The sequence below is a fragment of the Dendrobates tinctorius genome, unplaced genomic scaffold (genome assembly GCF_039654945.1).
Source record: "Dendrobates tinctorius isolate UK_male_01 unplaced genomic scaffold, ASM3965494v1 ptg000093l, whole genome shotgun sequence".
NCBI classification, from domain to species: Eukaryota; Metazoa; Chordata; class Amphibia; order Anura; family Dendrobatidae; genus Dendrobates; species Dendrobates tinctorius.
Window position 1 is genome coordinate 12454291 of NW_027361761.1, and position 21732 is coordinate 12476022.

A 21732-nucleotide genomic window follows, 5' to 3' on the forward strand; every position below is an offset into this window, starting at 1 on the left:
TTTAATTTGAATACTGAATGGTAAGAAAAATAAACTTTCCTGCACCTCAATAGCAAGAAATAAACCAATAGAAAAATAGTTTTAGATGCCTAGACTGTAGAAAAAACAACAGCAAAAAAACAAAACAAAAGGTTTGCTGAGCATATAAAGCGTTAAACTACATGAAATCAGTGTGAAATATTGCTGTTATCACTGGTAGATTTTCTTTTGAGTTTCCTGGAATTTATTATTGTGGGTTCAATAGGTTTTCTGCGCTTTGAGTATCTACATGTGTTGTAATCGTATGGTTTAATTATTCTCTAAGGGTTTAAAAGCAGCGGTTTCACCATGTGAGGAGAGAAGACCGGAGACTGCATCTGGAAAAGTATCCGCTGGACCCTTCCCGCTACACAAAGTAAGACCCAAAAGGCTTCTTAATCAATAATGGCGCATTTATGCTCCATTCCAATGGTTTCACTCATTATCTTTGGGCAAAGTTTATCACAATGTTGTGTGCTTTTTGCTAAGTTTGGCATTAATTAGGATAAGGAATCTGAAAAAGTGATTTTTGGATACTCCCCGAGTGGAATCATTGTATAAACATGTTGTGATTTTTTTAAAAGTTCTAAATTATAAATGTAGATAAATTGGTGCACAAATTAGTAAATCCATATTTATGATTATCAAACTGGTCTAAAGTTCTTCCTTTCTTCTTTTTAAAGCAAAATTGACTCCTTGGTGACTACAGCACATGACTGATGCGGCCAATCACTAAGCTCATTGGTGATGCCGTGGAAGGTTGGGCAAGACCGCTGAACCCAGTGATTATCTGCTACGGTCATGCGTTGTTTAAGGATATATTTATACTAGAGGTGTGCCCTATGCTATCGCATCGGGAGGGAAGTGTGTGTGTGTGTGTGTACATGTGTGTGTGTGTACATGTGTGTGCATGTGTGTACATGTGTGTGTGAGTACGTGTGTGTGTCCCACAGCTGCCTGCTCACCCACCACCGTGCAGTCACAGCCAGCAGGAAAGAGGATGGTTTGCGGCCTGTGCTAGAGATGTGAGTACTTGTGTGTGTGCATGTGAGTACGTGTGTGTGTATGTGAGTATATGTGAATATGTGTGTGTGTGTATGTGAGTACATGTGTGTGTGTATATATGTGAGTACGTGTGAGTATGTGTGTATATGTGAGTATGTGTGTGTATGTGAGTACTTGTATGTGTGTGAGTACGTGTGTGTGTGAGTACGTGTGTGTGTGTATGTATGTGAGTACGTGTGTGTGTGTGTATGTGAGTACATGTGTGTGTATATATGTGAGTACATGTGAGTATGTGTGTATATGTGAGTATGTGTGTGTGTATGTGAGTACGTATGTGTGTATGTATGTGAGTACGTGTGTGTGTATGTGAGTACGTGTGTGTGTGAGTACGTGTGTGTGTATGTATGTGAGTACGTGTGTGTGTGTGTATGTGAGTACATGTGTGTGTGTATATATGTGAGTACATGTGAGTATGTGTGTATATGTGAGTATGTGTGTGTATGTGAGTACGTATGTGTGTGTATGTATGTGAGTACGTGTGTGTGTATGTGAGTACATGTGTGTGTGTGTATATGTGAGTATGTGTGTGTGAGTACGTGTGTGTGTATGTGAGTACGTGTGTGTGATATCCGCCTCGTTACACCCCCCCTCGGGATGTCCGGCAGCGTGGCCAGCAGTGGCGGGTCCAGCGGTGGCGGCGGTCCTGGCGGCTGTGTCTGCACGGAGGCGGTCCAACAGCGGTGGCGGGTCCAGCAGCGGCGGCGGGTCCAGCAGCGTCGGCGGGTCTAGCAGCGGCGTCAGCGGGTCCAGCAGCGGAAACGGAGGGTCCAGCAGAAGAGGAATCCGGCAGTGGGGGGGCCGGCGGAGGCGCTGGTGGTACTATGGAAGGGCCTGGTACCACCAGCGGGTGCCATATTGGAATACCAATGTTCCTATATGGCAGTCGGCGTACTTCCGGTTGCGGTGTATTGTGGAAGCGACACAAGCGCCGGAAGTGTGTGACAGAGTTTATTGGTAATTAAATATTAGATAAACCAATTATAATTATAAACTAAATGATCACTAATTGGTAAATATTTACCGATCGGCGGTTGTTTGGTTTGATAGTCTATTTTCACCAGCAGACCATGCTAATCAAGGCAAAAGCAACAATTATTAACAGATCGCATACTGGACTGCAATTTTTTGGGGGAGCACGAGTGCTGTTTACATAGAATAATGAGTAAATTAACATTGAATGATGATTTTTAAGCTCAGATTTCAGGTCTGGAGAACCAGTTGGGCCTAGTATTGTGATTGCAGACACCATCCAGGGTTGTCAACCATCCAGAAATTTCCAAAATAGTACAAAAAATTGGGCACTTTTTTCCCGTCTGTAAAAAAAAAAAAATTGTAAGGTGTCCGTAATTTTTTTGAAGCTGATGAAACATCTTCAGATCATTATGACTGCACGCCTATCTGTTGATCTATACATTACTCTATTCTTGGGGGAAATGATAGTGATCTGGTCAACTTTACGGTGCTGTTAACTCTTTTGGGTGCATTGTGAGTGGTTCCACTGGTTCTGCTCTTGCTCCGTGTCCTGTTGTCACTCAGCCCCTTTTTGCCTTGATTTTGCTCTATTCTCTCTGACTCTGACATTATGCCGGAGTCACACTACCGTATAACACAGCCCAGTGCTATGCGATAAACATCTCATATCATTCGGACCAGTGTTATTCTATGGGGCAGCTCACATCTGAGATTATTTTCCCATGCCGATTTGGCATGAGATAACAATCGTAGCATGCTGCGATTATCAGTGAGACTCGGCTCACTCGCACCCATATAAGTTTATGGGTGTGAGTGAATGCCATCCAAGTGCAGTCTAATATACACCAAGTCAGACAATGGAGGAGATGGAGAAATAACTTTCTTTGTCTCTTCCGCACCTGTGCTGTGATTCTCTCGTGTGTGAGAAGAATCGGATCTCACCCAGATGACACTAAGATCAAACTCTGGCAGAGTTTAAGCCGAGTGTCCTTAGCATAATCTGCCCGGTTCACTAGTATGAGACAACATGTGATTGTGTGTCTCCAGCCTCACTTTTACATTTTACCACATAATATGCTGAAATTCTGGAGAATTCTGACTTTTGGGGAAACGGTAAAAAATTACAATTTTACCATTGTTTTCGGGGATCCAATTTCACAGCATTCAATTTATGGTACCAAAAATGCCCGACATTGTTGGTCACCTGGTCTGTCCCTTAATGACGATATTAAACTTATATATTTTTTTATGCTTAAGTATTTCAAAACAAATTCAGAACTTTGCTAAAAAAAATGATTTGTGTTGCCATATTCTAAGGTCTATAACTCTTTTTTTGTTTATCAGTTCATGGAGCTTTGTGAGGGCTTTTAGTCACTACTGCAGTTTAGCAGCTGTGACCATTGCTACAAGCTCTTTCTAGTATGACCACTGTTATCTCTCTATCACGGACAGCTTCGGCACCACTGGCTCCTCCAATACTGCAGGCATAAAGTTGCCTCAAGCAGTAACATCAGAGATAATACAGTTTTTGCCAGCAGTGCAATGATTCTACTTGTCCAAACTTTCAAACAAACAGGAACACTGTTGCCCCAGCAAGCAGGAGCCAGGGAGGAAGGGGAGCGGTGTGCTCCTGAACAAGAAAATAAAACAACCCTTTTAAATGAGTATGTCAATAGTCATCATAAAGAAGGATCAGGTGGAACAGAATCACACATGACTCGTATTTAGGCTACACAGGGTTTACTTTTAGTATGGAACGATAGAGATGTATAGGCCTGCATAGGAGCTACCGATATAAAAATTGAAAGATATTGGCTAATCAATATTAAGAAAATGTAATTTAATTTAGATACATTGGTGCAATAAACAAACTTGGCAAATGTGCACGCAAATTTAATATCAAAGTGTAGAAAATTAAAGGAATTCTTTAATTTTTTTGGCAAATTTTGCATGTACAGTGGGGAAAAAAAGTATTTAGTCAGTCAGCAATAGTGCAAGTTCCACCACTTAAAAAGATGAGAGGCGTCTGTAATTTACATCATAGGTAGACCTCAACTATGGGAGACAAACTGAGAAAAAAAAATCCAGAAAATCACATTGTCTGTTTTTTTTTCATTTTATTTGCATATTATGGTGGAAAATAAGTATTTGGTCAGAAACAAAATTTCATCTCAATACTTTGTGATATATCCTTTGTTGGCAATGACAGAGGTCAAACGTTTTCTGTAAGTCTTCACAAGGTTGCCACACACTGTTGTTGGTATGTTGGCCCATTCCTCCATGCAGATCTCCTCTAGAGCAGTGATGTTTTTGGCTTTTCGCTTGGCAACACGGACTTTCAACTCCCTCCAAAGGTTTTCTATAGGGTTGAGATCTGGAGACTGGCTAGGCCACTCCAGGACCTTGAAATGCTTCTTACGAAGCCACTCCTTCGTTGCCCGGGCGGTGTGCTTTGGATCATTGTCATGTTGAAAGACCCAGCCACTTTTCATCTTCAATGCCCTTGCTGATGGAAGGAGGTTTGCACTCAAAATCTCACGATACATGGCCCCATTCATTCTTTCATGTACCCGGATCAGTCGTCCTGGCCCCTTTGCAGAGAAACAGCCCCAAAGCATGATGTTTCCACCACCATGCTTTACAGTAGGTATGGTGTTTGATGGATGCAACTCAGTATTCTTTTTCCTCCAAACACGACAAGTTGTGTTTCTACCAAACAGTTCCAGTTTGGTTTCATCAGACCATAGGACATTCTCCCAAAACTCCTCTGGATCATCCAAATGCTCTCTAGCAAACTTCAGACGGGCCCGGACATGTACAGGCTTAAGCAGTGGGACACGTCTGGCACTGCAGGATCTGAGTCCATGGTGGCGTAGTGTGTTACTTATGGTAGGCCTTGTTACATTGGTCCCAGCTCTCTGCAGTTCATTCACTAGGTCCCCCCGCGTGGTTCTGGGATTTTTGCTCACCGTTCTTGTGATCATTCTGACCCCACGGGGTGGGATTTTGCGTGGAGCACCAGATCGAGGGAGATTATCAGTGGTCTTGTATGTCTTCCATTTTCTAATTATTGCTCCCACAGTTGATTTCTTCACTCCAAGCTGGTTGGCTATTGCAGATTCAGTCTTCCCAGCCTGGTGCAGGGCTACAATTTTGTTTCTGGTGTCCTTTGACAGCTCTTTGGTCTTCACCATAGTGGAGTTTGGAGTCAGACTGTTTGAGGGTGTGCACAGGTGTCTTTTTATACTGATAACAAGTTTAAACAGGTGCCATTACTACAGGTAATGAGTGGAGGAAAGAGGAGACTCTTAAAGAAGAAGTTACAGGTCTGTGAGAGCCAGAAATCTTGATTGCTTGTTTCTGACCAAATACTTATTTTCCACCATAATACGCAAATAAAATGAAAAAAAAACAGACAATGTGATTTTCTGGATTTTTTTTTCTCAGTTTGTCTCCCATAGTTGAGGTCTACCTATGATGTAAATTACAGACGCCTCTCATCTTTTTAAGTGGTGGAACTTGCACTATTGCTGACTGACTAAATACTTTTTTTCCCCACTGTATGTCATGTCAGGACAACAGTCCTCCTTTTAATATGTGTACACAAGAATCACTTATGTCCTCTTTTCCTTTTCTAGATTTTACAGAGCTCACATTCACCATGGACCTGATCACTGTTCTCCTCTCCATCGTTGTCATCTTATTTTTGGCCAATGCTTTTAAAAACCAGAAACAAGGAAATTACAAAAATTTCCCACCTGGACCAAAAGCTTTACCGATCATTGGAAATATTCTTACGATGGACATGTCAAAACCTTATAAAACGTTCATGGAGGTTAGAATGAAACTGTAATTTAAACCTGGTGTGCACTATGATTTCTGCCCCATGTCCACATTTTAAGAATGTACCATGCCAGGAGCTGCGTAAAACGTAGAAGTATTATCATCTGAGACATTCATGACACAATGACAGAATATGTCTTTAATGTCTGAGCAGTGGGAGTCTAAGAAGAATAACTCCTTTTTAGTCTTCAAATCCATTATTGTGGCCCTCTATGAGAATACTGTTTTGAGAATGGTGGTTCAGTGGTTAGCATTGCTTTTCAGCGCTGGGGTCCTGGGTTCCAACCCCACCAAGGACAATATCTGCAAGGAGTTTGTATGTTCTCCCATTGTTTGCGTTGGTTTCCTACAGGTTCTCTGGCTTCCTCCCACCTGCAGAATATGATGACTCTATACCTGGCACCATGAAGATGCAGTTCAATCTGCAGGCACCATGTTACAGAGCAGAGAGTGCTGAGAATATTTAAATACAGGTTTTTTTTTTTTTTTTTTTTTAGAAAAGATTCAGAATAATTTATGTTTCAGTCATTTAAACCCCTATTCTTTTTTGGAATTTTAAGTCCAGTCTACAGTCCCATCAGTGACTGACAGCCTTTCTTGTATAAGTGTGCATACAGAGATAACAGTCACTGATAGGACCTCCCACTGGGCCCAAAATCAGTGAAAAAATGAGCAGAGGTTTAAATAATTAAAACGCAGGTTATACTGAATATTTTCTCACTTAATAACCATATGCAATCTGCTCAGCTCCTCCTGATTTATGACATGTTGCCTGCTGATTGGACTGCATTTTCATGGTGTCAGATTCCATTAAAATTTCAGTCAAAATGATGTACACATTCAAGGTTAGCAAAAAGTGTGGAAACAGACATCAGCAACAGTTCGAGTAAATTTTATTTATCGGGTGGCTACAAGCTTGATGAACAGTGAATCTGTTTAAGTAGCAGCAGGCTTGATGGTTTGTATACATGGGGCAATAATTTGCTGCTACTTGATACAGTTTGATGGTAAACACCTCAGCAGCACTTCCTTCAAACTAGCCTCTGTCTCCTGAACAATGAAGCTCACGAAACATTCCCAGTAATGATCAAAGACTCCCTTTATGGTCACCACTTCTATAGGGGTATTCTCATGTTATTAAATTGCTCTAATTGCTTAGCATTAAAATAAGCAAGTTTGCAATTAACTTGCTTTCTCTATCTTCTGTCAATCTTTTGATGTGAAAGCTTTTATCTTTCACAGTTTACAGCTGGTTTTCACAAAGCTTAGCAACCTGTGTCTACCCAGACCCTGGTTGAGTATGCACAGCACTCACATTACAGGAGAGAGGTTAACTCCTTATTTTCCTGCCACCTTTCTTAAGCACATTGACTTCCATCCATCAATTAGCTGTTCATCTCCCTCTCCTCTGTCTCTAAAACGTCTATAAATCATAGAGCATGCCAGTAATGGTTTAATAACTACATTTGTTTTGACAGATTCACATTACATTTATGTTATTATTCTTTGGAGCTCTGGTTTCTGAAAATTTAGCTATTGTGTTTTACCTAAGACATTCTTTACTTGTATAAAGTTAATTAAAGTTAATTTGGTGGACCTGTCATATGTTGGCTTGTCTGATTCAGTAAACACATGTTCTCCCCAATTTGTTGCATCAAGAAATTAATTTTGTAACAGTAGTTTTAAATCTTTGAATAAATTGCCTACCGGATATTACCAGTTGGTCATATGTCCCTATTCTAATATCAGCTGCTCCAGAATGGGTACTGCAGGTGGGATACATGCATTTTTTTTAAATGGACGTCAGGAGCAATGCACAGAGTTAATCGCTTATCTTGTGTCCACAGCTTTCTAAGACGTACGGTCCGATCTTCAGTGTCCAGATAGGCATGACAAAATCAGTGGTGCTATGTGGTTATGAAACTGTCAAGGATGCTCTCATCAACCATGGTGATGTATTTGCTGACAGACCCCTGGCTCCAGTGACTACAAAAGCTTTTAAAAATTATGGTAAGCAGGTTTTCCTTAAATTATGTCTTACCCTCCCTCAAAAAGTTGAGGTATGGAGCTGTGCCTATTGCAGAGGCTGATGGCTCAAAAAAAAAATCTAATCACACCTTCAGTGCTGCAAGCAATAGCAACTACGGCCTTTAAGGAGTTTAACTGAAGTAGGCAGCTTCCGCTATTTACCCACGGTCAAGAGGAGATAATGGCTTACCAAGACATTTCTATGGAAATTTGTTTTATTTTCCCATTCTATACCATAAATTTATATTGTTTCTTTATTTTATTAATAGATTATTTACTATAGAAAATTATGCTGTTCAAAACATAAATAGTTTCATCTCCTTTCCAAATCACACCTCACCACCTGTGCACTTGACCCCATCCCTTCCCACCTGCTTCCCAACCTCACTAACATGATCATTCCAGCCCTAACCCATCTCTTCAACCTGTCCCTATCTTCTGGTACCTTCCCCTCTGCCTTCAAATATGCCACCATAACACCCATCCTCAAAAAATCAAACCTTGACCCAACTGCTATGCCCAGCTATCGCCCCATATCACTGCTCCCGTTTGCTTCCAAACTCCTTGAACATCATATCCATGCTCAACTTTTCTCCCACCTCTCATCTAACTCCCTCCTTGACATCCTCCAGTCTGGCTTCCACCCCCACCATTTCACTGAAACTGCCCTGACCAAAATTACTAATGACTTACTCACAGCCAAAGCTAACAGACAGTTCTCCATCCTCCTCCTTCTCGACCTGTCCTCTGCCTTCTACACAGTCGACCAGTGCCTACTGCTACAAATTCTTTCTTCCCTTGGCATCAAGATCTTGCCCTGTCCTGGATTGCCTCATACCTTTGTGACCGCACATTCAGCATTTCCCACTCCCACACTACCTCCTCCTCCCGCCCTCTATCTGTTGGAGTCCCCAAGGCTCTGTCCTGGGGCCCCTACTTTTTTCCATCTATACTCTTGGCCTAGACAACTCAAAGTCCCATGGCTTCCAGTACCATCTGTATGCAAACGACACTCAGATCTACATCTCTGGCCCAGATGTCACCTCTCTGCTGTCCAGAATCCCGGAGTGTCTATCAGCCATATCCTCCTTTTTCACCTCTTGCTTCCTAAAACTCAAAGTAGACAAAACTGAACTCATTATCTTTCCTCCATCTCACGTATCTTCCCTACCCGATCTTTCTATTATGGTAAACGGCATCCGCTGCCTCGGAGTAACTCTTGGCTCTGCCCTGTCCTTCAAACCACAAGTCCAAACTCTTGCCACCTCCTGTCGCCTCCAATGCAAAAATATTTCCAGAATCCGTCCCTTCCTCAGCCATCAATCTACTAAAACTCTTGTACATGCCCTCATTACCTCCCGCCTTGACTACTGCAGCACTCTCCTCTGTGGCCTCCCTGCTAACTCTCTTGCACCATTCCAGTCTGTCCTCAACTCTGCTCCCCGACTAATCCACCTCTCTCCTCGCAACTTCCCTGTCTCTCCCCTCTGCAAATCCCTCCACTGGCTCCCAATTCACCAACTCATCCAGTTCAAACTACTAACACTGACATACAAAGCCTTCCACAACCTATCCCCTCCCTATATCTCTGAACTAATCTCCCAATATCTTCCCTCACGTAATCTTCGATCCTCCCAAGACCTCCTACTCTCCTCCACACTTATTCGTTCATCACACAACCGCATCCAAGATTTCTCCCGAATATTCCCTATCCTCTGGAATTCCATGCCTCCACACGTCCGATTATCCATCACCCTCGGATACTTCAAACAGAACCCGAAAACCCATCTTTTCAGTAATGCTTACAGCCTGCAATAACCACTCTGCCGCCTCACCACCGCCCGAGCCGCCGCCTCAAAACCACCAGAGCTGCTGCACCCCCGACCTTCTGTCTCTTCCCTACTATCCCATAGAATGTAAGTCCGCAAGGACAGGGTCCTCTCCCCTCTGTACCAGTCTGTCATTGTAAATTTGTTTGCTGTTAACGATATCTTTAACTTTGTATGTAACCCCCCTTCTCATGTACAGCACCATGGAATTAATGGCGCTATATAAATAAATAATCATAATAAACTACGCAGGCAAAAATTTTAGAGGTGTTAGCCAATCTATAAAAATATGTAGGCAAAGCAGTTAAACTGTCTATTGGGGCACTATGAAATATGAAGCTCCTCATTCTTTACCCCAGCTTCCCCTCTACAGAATAAAGCCAAAGCAACCACATCCATAATGTACATGATGGTGGTGGTCATGTGCGTTACTCATGTTGCCACTTATTTTGATGTCTCATGCTGCATTCTCTACTGCACAAACTTTAAAGAGAAGCTAAATATATTTAGCATACATGCAGAAAAGAATACAGCTGGGGAAAGTTGAGAAAGTGGTCACTTCAGTAAATCACACGATCACTCGCGCTGAGGCTCTCTACTGTTTATTCTGTAGCAGAGTGTATCTTTTGAGAATGACCACGGAGAACTTCACTGAGCAAGTTATCTTGAGTAAACAGCATTTACTTCTAACGGGTAAACTTGAGATAAGGGAATTCAGTAGCACACAGCCCGTGCTGCTGGCATAATACACTCAAAAGCGAAAGTAAAAGTAACAACAACAGAGAACTTCCCTCACCACAATACAGCAAACATATAACTTCACACCATCGCCATCTGCTGTCAGGCTAGTGTAAAGTCCTCCCTTCACTTATAATATGTCCTGATCTGTTGCATATGTCAACATATTCAGTCCAGAGATAGGCAGCTGGGAGCAACATATTGAGCAGCTGAAGCAACAAAAAGTTAAAGGACATCCCTAATACTTATCGAAAATCTACAGTATCTCACTAATGGGACCTTAATCCAACTTGAAATCAGGGTACTGAGGTATGCATCTGTCTTTAAAGAGATGACCGGATTTTCTATGCATTTTGTTTATGATTTATGTGCATCTTTGCACTGAAAACAATGTGCGAAGGATCCTTTTCTCCACGAGACAGATGTGGGATCCATTAGTGATGCACACATGCTGCATATTTATGGCATAAAATATGGTAAGGAGCCATAAAGGGCATGCAAAACAGGGCAAGGGATCATGCAGTGTCCTTGCATATTGACAATTGCCATTCAATTTTTGTCATGCTCCATTAAAGCGTGCCTCTTAGGGAGACTTCTGTAACATGGCATCATCCATATCCACCATTTGATGACAGAAGATATGCCCATTGTGATTGATTTTATCTGCAGTAGAGAAAAAAAGCTTTTGAGATAAAGGATTTAAAAAAAAAAGATCCCTAAAGGGGTTTCTTTTTACAAAGTGAAAAAATTCCTTCATGACTGTCCCCAAAGATCACCGATCAGGAGATGAGGCAATGTGTATAAATATAGTTAATGAGAGCCACTGGAATGAGTAGAGTGGGTGGTTGCTCCAAAAATTGACTAGTGCAAGCTTGATGGTGAATGGACAGAAAGGCTATTGTAGAGTCACTGACATCTCAGGGAGGTTCCTTTTGGTTATCTCATAATTTGGGGTTCTGTTTTTAGCAAAAATCTTGTTTATACAGGAAAATGTTTTCCCTAACATCACATATGGAAATCAAATAACATGAATTCATTGCATTCAGGTGTTGTCTTCTCGAATGGAGAGAACTGGAAAGTCATGAGAAGATTTGCACTGTCCACACTACGAGATTATGGAATGGGGAAGAGAACCATAGAAGACAAGATCACCGAGGAGACTGAGTGTTTAGTGCAGAAGCTGAAATCATATGGAGGTGAGAGGATCATGTCAACAAATGCGTAATGCTGGAGGACTGTTGAAAATAATGTATGGAAGCAGGGAGAATGATAATTAGGAGCTCCTGGGCCTCAGTACAAAATCTTACAGAGCCCAACATAAAGGGACATTTTGGGCTCTTTTAAGCTTCAAAGTTTAGAATTGCCAGCAACTTCTGTACTTTGTGATAGAAAGAAATGACTGCTAGGAATCACTCAACTGTAATAAACTAGGAGCCTACTAATATCTCAGTAGGATTTGCTACTACTAGACACGGATGCAGTCATTTAAAGTCACAATATTTTTCCTGAACCCTTGAGATTTGTTTCTTGGGAGTTACTGCTCTATAACAAAATTAAATTTAACACAAAGCAGGTTATACAGCAGGTATGACAATAATTTTTTTTTACGAAAACGAAACTGGGAATGAAAGAAAGTGCAATAGGGTCTTAACCGAGGTGGAAAAGAATAGGAATCCACTCACCTTGTGCGTTGAACTTGTAAACTTGTACAATATATTTTATAATTTTTATTCCTTGTGGATTCATCTTCAGCAGTGCATGAGTGACACCTCCTTCTCGATTGTTTTGCAATAGTAAAGTTTTGAACTAAATTTGTACGCTTGCAGCAGGCCAATTTTGTTTTCGATTTCAAATCAATGAAATTTCACACAAATCAAGTTCTACGGTTTATATGACAATAGTCAATGTTTGAGCAATCAATTTTGCACATTTGCAGCAGGCCATTTTTTCATTTTCATTTCTATTCAATGAAATTTCACACAAAGCAGGTTATATAATATGTATGACAATAGTAGATTTTGAGACAACCAATATTGTACACCTGTAGGAGACAATTTTTGTTATTATTTAAAACTAAGGAAATTTCACACAAAGTAGATTCTAAAGTATATATGACAATAGTCAATTTTTGGAACAAAAAATTTTTGTGAACTGTACTGGGCCAAATGGTTTTTAAAAATGTTAATCCACTGTAATTTTACACAAAGCACATTAAACTTACACAAAGCACATTAAACTGTATGGATGACTAATTAAATCCATGCAAATTATTTGACTTTTTTATTTTAAATGCCACCATAATGAGACGATAGCCTTGTTAAACTGTATGGATGACAAATTGAATCCAGAAAAAATTTTTGAAACTGTAGTTGATGTACTTCTACACTCATAAATGCTTTGCAAAAAATGTAAAGCCAAGAAAAAATTATGTGTGTAATACAGTAATCCTCTTCAGGTGTAAGCTTTGTCTTCTCTTTCCTAAGGAGGCTGTGAGGACTGCCTCCACCTGCTTCCTAAAGTCAGGTTCCTAGGTTGTAAGTGACCCGACTTAAGGTTGTGTCAGAGCCCCCAACATATAGAAATGTTCAACAGTCCACTGTTACCTGCACCAATGCCTGCACCCACATAGGAGGTGGACAACCCCAAGGACAGTACAATCTCTTTGGGGTGGTATCCCAATCTTGAGCCACCTCTAGGGGCCTATTGCAGGAACTAATACTTTATGGATGGACTATTTAAATCCAGAAATATATTTGAATTCTTTTTTGGAGTGTTATATTGCATATAAATGTACCACAGAGCACATAATACTCTATGAATGACTCTTTGAATCCAGAAAAATAATTGCTTTTTTGGAGTATTATATACCACAGTAGTGTAGCACAAAGCACTTTATACTCTATGGATAACTAATTGAATCCAGAAAAAAGTTTCATGACTTTTTTGGTGTCTTATCTAACACCAAATGTACCACAAAGCACATAGTACTCTATGGATAAGTATTTGAATTCATAAAAAGTTTTCAATGCTTTTTGGTTGTGCAATATACGACCAAAAGCATGTAAAACTCCATGGATGACAAAATAGCCATTTTTTCACCCCCCAAAAAAAGAATATAGTCTCCTGTTGCAGTTATATATTTAGCAACAGAGGGCAAAGCTCTAATCCCTGACTAGAGATTGGCTGAATACAATCTCCCTGCTTCAGCAACTGTCCATTCCAAGGCAAAATGCAGAATGTATCTAATACAAACAGCAGAACACAAGATTAGCCCTTACAAGGACTCATAGTATGATAGTTAATCCCTTCATCTCAAGTCTGCTTTTACCTTCACTACCAGGTCAAATTTTACAATTCTGACCAGTGTTACTTTATGAGGTAATAACTCTTGAAGGTTCAACGGATACCACTAATTCTGAGAGAGTATTTTGTTACATATAGTACTTCATGATAGTTGTAAAATTTGTTCGATATGGTTTATTTGTGAAGAAAACAGAAATTTGGCCAAAAAAGTAAAACTTTGCAATTTACAATCTTTTAATTTTTAAGTCTTAAATCAGAGAGGTATTTCACACACCATAGTTAATAAATGTCATTTCCCACATTTCTACTTTGCATCAGCACAATTTTTGAATCATTTTTTGTTAGGAAATTATAAGGGTTAAAAGTTGACCAGCAATTTCTCATATTTCCAACAAAATTTACAAGAAAATTTTTTAGGGACCACATTATATTTGAAGTGACTTTGAGGGGTTTATATGACAAGAAATTGCCCAAAAGTGACAAGATTCTAAAAACCGCATCCCTCAAGGTGTTCATAACCACATTCAAGAAGTTAGGTGCTTCACAAGAAGTAATGAAATGTGGAAGGTAAAAAAATTAACATTTAACTTTTTTCAGAAACTTCAGAGTTTATTTTAGACCCCATTTTTTTATTTTCAAAAGGGTGTCAGGAGAAAATGGTCACTGAAACTTGTGCAGCTTCTTTTGAACGTAAACATACCCCATATGTGGGGGAAACTAATGTTTGGGTGCATGGCAAGGCTCAGAAGGAAAGGAGCGCCATTTCACTTTTTGAATGGAAAATTTGTCAGAGTAATTAGCGGACACCATGTCACATTTGCAGAGCCCCTGATGAGCCTAAAAAGTGTAAGTTACCCAAAAGTGACATGTGATGTGTGGTGAGCACCTTCCAGGTGCTTAACAAAAGTTTATAACATTGAACGAAGAAAATAAAGAAATCACATTTTTCCAAAAAATGTTTCTTTAGCCTCAAATTTTGCATTTTCACAAGGGTAACAGTAGAAATTGCACCATAAAATTTGTTGTGGAATTTATTTTGAGTACGCCGATAGAACATATAGACAAAAACTATTTTTTGGGCAATGCTTGGAAATGAAAGAGAATCATTTGACTTTTTGAATGCAAAAATGTGCTGGAATAATTAGAGGACACCATGTAGCAATTGGAGAACCCTAGATGCGCCTAGTGTCACAGTCCAATTCTTGGATCTGTGTCAGAATTCGGGATTCCCTCATGTAAACCTTTTTCTTTCCTTTTCATGCCTTTGTGTTACCTCCAGAGTATACGTTGTCATTTCCATCTGCCCTCTCTTGCCATGAACCGCAGTGTCAGATGATTGCTGAGGTGAACTATGGTGGAACAGGGCATCCTCACTGTAGGTGGTCCGGTGAAGTGTGGTGTTGAGGGTCCGGAGGACCCTGATAGTGCATTTTGTTTGGAGGCCTGTACGGGTAAACCTTGTTGTTCTATTGCTGTTCTCATTATTGGAGGTTTTTCAAGTCCTCTTTTTGTACTGTGCTGTATTATTATTTAGTGTTAGGTACCCATAAGCGTGGAGATCTTTGACGTAGGTTACGGGCTCACGTATTTTGGCCAAAATATTAACTAATACTCCACATTTTTTTAAAAATATTTTTAAAATGTGTTTTTTGCACTTTTTATTCAGGGTGCAGTTGGGCCCATTTGGTCTTGTAAACTGCGGTGTCTGTTTTCCACACGGCATGCATTTGTTAGCGCTGGGCAGCCCACCTGAACTAATAGAAGGGTGTTGGTACTAGGCTGGCCTGGACACTGTGCATGGCCTTAGTGTGAACAGCACCGCATACAAGTTGTTTTTGTGCATCAACATACCAGGCAATCGCCCCCTCCATGTATTGGTAGGCTGGAGCAGTTGCTTGATTGGTATTTTTGCACCTGTGTTGCCATCTTTATATGGGTCCACTGCACCCTGATAGTGCATTTTGTTTGGAGGCCTGTATGGGTAAACCTTGTTGTTCTATTGCTGTTCTCATTATTGGAGGTTTTTCAAGTCCTCTTTTTGTACTGTGCTGTATTAAAAGTTAAGCCATGGAAATAAAAGAAATCAAATTTTTCCCCAAAAAATGCACTTTTTTCCCAAATTTTGATTTTCACGATAGTAGCAGGTGAAAAAGGACCCCAAAATTTTGTTGTGAATTTCTCCTGAGTATGCAATTATACCATATGTAGGGGAAAACTACTGTTTGGGTGCACAACAGGACTCAGAAAGGAAGGAGTGATATTTTGAAACACAGACTTTGATGGAATGGTCTCCGAGTGTCATATCGTGTTTGAAGAGCCCATGATGTACTTAAACAGTGGAAACCCCCCACAAGTGACTCCATTTTGAAAACTAGATCCCTCAACGAATTTATCTAGAAGTGTGGTGAGCAGCTTTAACCCACAGGTGCTTTACAGATCTCTACAACGTTGACTTGTGAAAATGAAAAAAATTATATTTTTTCCCATAAAAATGTTGTATTAGCCCAATTTATTCATTTTCATAATGATAGGAGAAAATGGATCCCAAAATTTGTTTTGCATTTTCTCCTGAGTGCGCCAATATCCTGTATGTGGTCAAAAACGTTTTTGATGCACGGTGCAAAGCTCAGAAGGGAAGACACGCCATATTGGAGTTCAGATTTTGTTGGACTAGTTTGAGGGTGCCATGTCACATTGGCAGAGCACTTGACGTGCCAGAACAGCAGAACTACAGGTGGATCACAGAATGTTATACCATTGGACAGTGATAATTATATTTTTACCACCAAAATTTAGTTTTTGCCCCAGATTTAACATTTTAACACTCGAAAATGGTTAAAAATGTCTCCAAAATGTGTCCTACAATTTCTGCTGAATGTACACCATATGTGGATGTCCAGTATTGCTTAGCCATACAGTGAGACTTGGAAGGAACAGAGCAATATTTGTCTCCTGGAGCGCATATTTTCCTAGAATATGAAAGAAATTTTTTCACTGGCGCTGATCAAATTACACCTTTGTTTAAAGCAGCTGGCAAACAGGCAGATAAAGTGTGCTTCTCTGCCACACAGACAAAACAGTAATTATAAAAAGTTGCCGTGCTAATAATACCAAACAGCCTGGAATGCTGTGGGACAAATGCACAGTCTGTCAAAGAACCAAATGTCGGGGTACTCACTGATGTGTGTTCTATGCACTCTCTGTGATCCGTCTCCCCATGGATGCCAGATGATGGCAATGTGGATGAGAAGCTGTGCTTAATGCGGGGAGAGTCCTCCCTTTTGCTTGAAAACCCCCCTGTGTAGTGGGCTACAAAGTACAGCGGTCAGCCTCGGCCGATGGCGCCACCATGTAGTAGCGTGGCGACCGGGGGGCATGGTGAAGCGGTGCCATCACCGGTCCGCAATGACGGACATGTGCAGGGGCCAATCCCGACGCGTTTCAGGGGAATCGTCCCCCTTTCTCAAAAAGGGGGTTTTTCATGCAAACGGGAGGACGCTCCCTGCAGTAAGCACAGCTTCTCATCCACATTGCCATCATCATCTGGCATCCACGGGGAAATGGATCACAGAGAGTGCATAGAACACACATCAGTGAGTACCCCGACATTTGGTTATTTGACAGACTGTGCGTTTGTCCCACAGCATTCCAGGCTGTTTAGTGTTATTAGCGCGGCAACTTTTTATAATTACTATTTTCCTAGAATAGTTTGCAAACTCCATATACAGAGCTCCTAAGTGCTAGAAGAGAAAAATCCCCTGTCAAGTAAACCCATGTTGAAAATTATACCCCCTTGGGAATTTACCTAAAGATGTAGTGACGATTTTGACTCTGTGGTTGTTTTCTAGAAACAAACATCAGCGCATGTTGCCGAGTGCAAATAGCAAACTGCCGTTGTAGTGACCAGTATTTTGTAGTGACCAGTACGTTGTAGTGGCCAGTATGTGGAAGTGCACGTATATTGTGCTCAGCTCATGCACCTATAAATTAGGCGAGCGCTCATCGCTACAGAAATACCACACATTTGGACACTAAATGAGGTTTATGCATACTGTGGTATTCAGAAGAGAGGGCGGCATTTGGATTTGGGAGTGCAGAGTTTGCTGAATTTGTTTTGGGGACTGAGGAGCCATTTCGCTTTTCCAGAGCCTTGGTACTAAAAGTAACATGGAAGCCACCAACATTTCCATTAACAGATGATGATCCTGAGTGGGGACTTGCTTTTTTGGGTATTGAGTTGAAGATTTTATTGGGAACATTTTACATAACATTTTGTATGACATTTATCCGGCGCTCTACGCTGAGCCCTAACGTCATGGCTTCCATCTAAATCTCTGAATAGCATGATTCAGATTACTCTCCTGATGGAGCGATTCACTACAATGGGGCAGCAGAGTTACTCTGGACCACGTCTGGCCTCTGTTCAGCGTTGTCCTTTTTTAAGAAATGCACAAAACTTTGGCGGACTGCGCTTTTACGTACGCCTAAAAAGACAATCACCACAGGATCAATGCGAGCTGAGCTTTACTGTTATCTTTGGAAGGCAGAATGAACACATCAACAGCAGGTGAAGTGTTGGTTTATTTTTTACGTTGTTCTTTGTAAGAGATTAGACGACTTTTCAGGTCAGTGTGATTACAGCAATAACAGATTTATATTGTTTTTTTTCCGTTTGGCTGCTGTCACACACCATAAATCGTATTTAAAAAAAAAAAAAAAAAATAGTTCTTGCATCATCATAGTTTTAGAGCTATAATTTTTCTATATTTCAGAGTCATGTGAGGTCTTTGTTTCTTGCTGGTCGAGTTGACGTTTTTTATTGGTACCATTTACGATCACATAACATTTTTTGATCGCTTTCTATTCTGCTTTTTAAGAGGCAGGATGAACAAAAACCAGCAATACGGGAATTGTTTTCATTTTTTTAAATGTCGTTCTGCGTGCGGTACAATTGATAAGGCCGTTTTATTCTTCGGGTCAGTATGACTACAGCGATACCTCATTTACATTGCTAATGGAGGTGGATGATGCCTTACTTTCTGCAAGACAAGATGATCTTTTTAGAGATACCATATTTATTTACATTTGTCTTTTTCCAAATATTTTTTGATTTATATTACAATAGGAAAGGTAAGGTGAGAATGAGCAAACATAGGATAAAAAATTGGGGGAGGGGGGAGAATAAATGGGGAAATAATACAGAAAGCATTATAAATAAATTGGATCAATCAGCATAAGAAACGTTTTTGAAACAATCTTAATATACAATTAACATTTAATCAGTTTTAATCAATGGACTCATTTATACTTAGTCTTGGGGAAAACTTATTAATCCATAAATTTCACCTTAAAAAAAATCTCTTAGTTTGTTTATCCCTTAATACAAAATTGTATTCTAACGTGTTGTGTATCGAAATTCTATTATTTGCATTAGGCAGGGATCACACATGCGAGAAACTCGGTCGTGTCTCACGTCTAAGGCTAGTTTTCACACTAGCGTTTATTCGACGCAGCGCACGGCGCCGCTAAGCCCCACCCCCTGCCGGCTCCCTACCCGCCCCATACGGTCATTGCCGCCTACTATCGCACATGGACGCTTGCGATCTGTGCACCCTCTTTAGCATATGGTGCGCAGATAGTGCGCTGGCCGAGCGCTAGTAGGATTTTGGCGTGCGCAGCGCATGCCAAAATCCTACTAGCGCACGGCCAGCGCATAATCTGCGCACCCTACGCTAAAGATAGGGTGCGCAGATCGCAAGCGTCCATGTGCAATAGTAGGCAGCGATGACCGTATGGGGCGGGTAGTACCGGAGTACCGGTGCCAGAGCTTGGTTTGGTTTGGTTTTAACCTGCGAGACTCGGCCGTATCTTGCTGTAGTGTGACTCCGGCCTTAGTCTGAATCTACAACTTACAGATTCTAATAAAATCAAAGAAAACTACTGCATGAACAGGTGTGTCCAAACTTTTGACTGGGACGGTATGTAATTGGTATTGAGGTATCAATAAATAGCCAAAATACAAATATTCACATTACATAACCAGCATAGTGATTGAACAGTCGTATGTACTCTACTTCATAATGGTGCCACTGAAAATGACAACTGATCCTGGAAAAAAAGGGCAAATAAATTTATATTTTATCTATATATTTATATCGTGCAAAAGTGTTTCTCCCAGAAAATTATTGCAATAACACTTTCTTACAGCGTGGCAAGCAAGAGATAGTCGGGCCTCCCACTCATGTACAGAGGCAGCATGGTGGCTCAGTGGTTAGCGCTGCAGCCTTGTAGCGCTTGGGTCCTGGGTTCGAATCCCACCAAGGACAACATCTGCAAGGAGTTTGTATGTTCTCCCTGTGTTTACGTGGGTTTCCTCTGGGTACTCCCGTTTCCTCCCACATTCCAAAGACATACTGATAGGGAATCTAGATTGTGAGCCCCAGTGGGGACAGATGATAATGTGTGCGAGCTGTAAAGCGCTGCAGAATATGTTAGCAGTATATAAAAAGAAAAAAAACAAAGAAATTAAATTCATCCTTCCCTTTCGATAGTTAACTGAATACGGCCTTCATGAAACACAAATATTTTGGTTGTGGACCACATTAAAATCTGTACAGATGACTAGAAATATTGTTTTTTTTTTTTTAAAAAAAAAACAAAAACAAATATTTTCTATCTTTCTAGGAAAGCCCTTTGATAACCTGACGATTATTAATGCGGCCGTGGCCAATATAATCGTAGCAATACTTCTCAGTCACAGATTTGACTATGAAGATCCAATAATTTCTAAACTTATTGCCTTAGTTAATGAAAATGTAAGACTCCTGGGAAGCCCCTGGATCCGGGTAAGTAAAAAAAATGAAAAATTATTATAATTTGCAATTTCCAGTACTATTTTTAATTATAATTATTGTCCTTGAAAAAATATGAACATTTGGGGATTAGATAAGATTATCACTGATGTAATGGTCCAAGTCGGTCAAAAAATTATCCCTTAAGACAAACTAAAGCCCTTCAAAGAGGCTACAAAATTAGATGATAGGAACAATTTTGTCATCAGTGACTTCGTTCCCCTCTTAATTTTAATTGAAATTTTTTTTTATCAAAAATGGAAAAAAGGGGATGGAAGAAGAATATCAACTTCCAAATGTATCCAGCTGCCTTGGATCTCTTAAAACTCTTTGATGCTCCCCATTGCTTTCTTTAAAGAGGACAGGAATGGATTTAAATGCTCACATGAATAGTACCAGTAATTGCTTCCACTATCACACTTTTAGATAAGAATTGCAGGGAAACCGAGCAAGCCAGATCATGTGCTGATATTGTTAGGACCAGGATTTTCCCACTGCACAGGGTAGATCCCAAGCACTGTGTGCCTCTGCAGTCCCCCATTCTTCTTCAGCCACAGTGGAGGCTGCTCAGCAAAGATGTTGGTCTCAGCGTCTTACTCAGACCTGTGCAGTGCACTTGGTTACTACTGGCCTTCCAGCCAAAGCTATGGTAACCAGCAATAAGCAGCAGCTAACAGATGTTTCGGAGGCTAAGTCCAGAAATCACTCTACTGAGCATGCTCGTGAGGTGGCGACCTCTCATTGGTGGTCAGTTGTCAGCTGCTCGGGTGATGTTGCAGTTCCGGATTGGTCCACTAGCAAGGTCCTGTCTGACTGGACTTAAGCGGAGCATATAAAAGGGTCTTTGGGGCGCACGTTGGCATGCTAAGACCCTTTATGTGTGTCAGTGGATAAGGTACTACTCTGTGTGCACGTGTGCCACCTCCAGCACAGCGATTGTGTGTGCAGGCAGTGTAGGTTGGGAACTCCCGCTTGGTTTAGCATCTGACTCCAGGCGTCCTAAGTCGCATGTGCTGTTTAGCACAACTAAGTGCCAGAGTGAGCTATAGGGACCCCAACTAGTGTCATAACTTACTATACTCCTG

The 21732-nt window shown here is 40.8% G+C and overlaps 1 protein-coding gene across 1 annotated transcript in view; it reads left to right on the plus strand.

Annotated features, from left to right (window-relative positions):
* Positions 1 to 239: 239 nt before the first annotated feature.
* Positions 240 to 21732, plus strand: part of LOC141098554 (cytochrome P450 2C14-like) — a 36350-nt gene continuing 14857 nt past the window's right edge. Inside the window, exons 1-5 of the mRNA XM_073586444.1 lie at positions 240 to 394; positions 5694 to 5890; positions 7746 to 7908; positions 11540 to 11689; positions 20481 to 20641. Of these exons, the coding sequence (XP_073442545.1) occupies positions 5717 to 5890; positions 7746 to 7908; positions 11540 to 11689; positions 20481 to 20641 (648 nt within the window). The 5' untranslated portion in view covers positions 240 to 394; positions 5694 to 5716. The remainder of the gene's footprint in view (positions 395 to 5693; positions 5891 to 7745; positions 7909 to 11539; positions 11690 to 20480; positions 20642 to 21732) is intronic.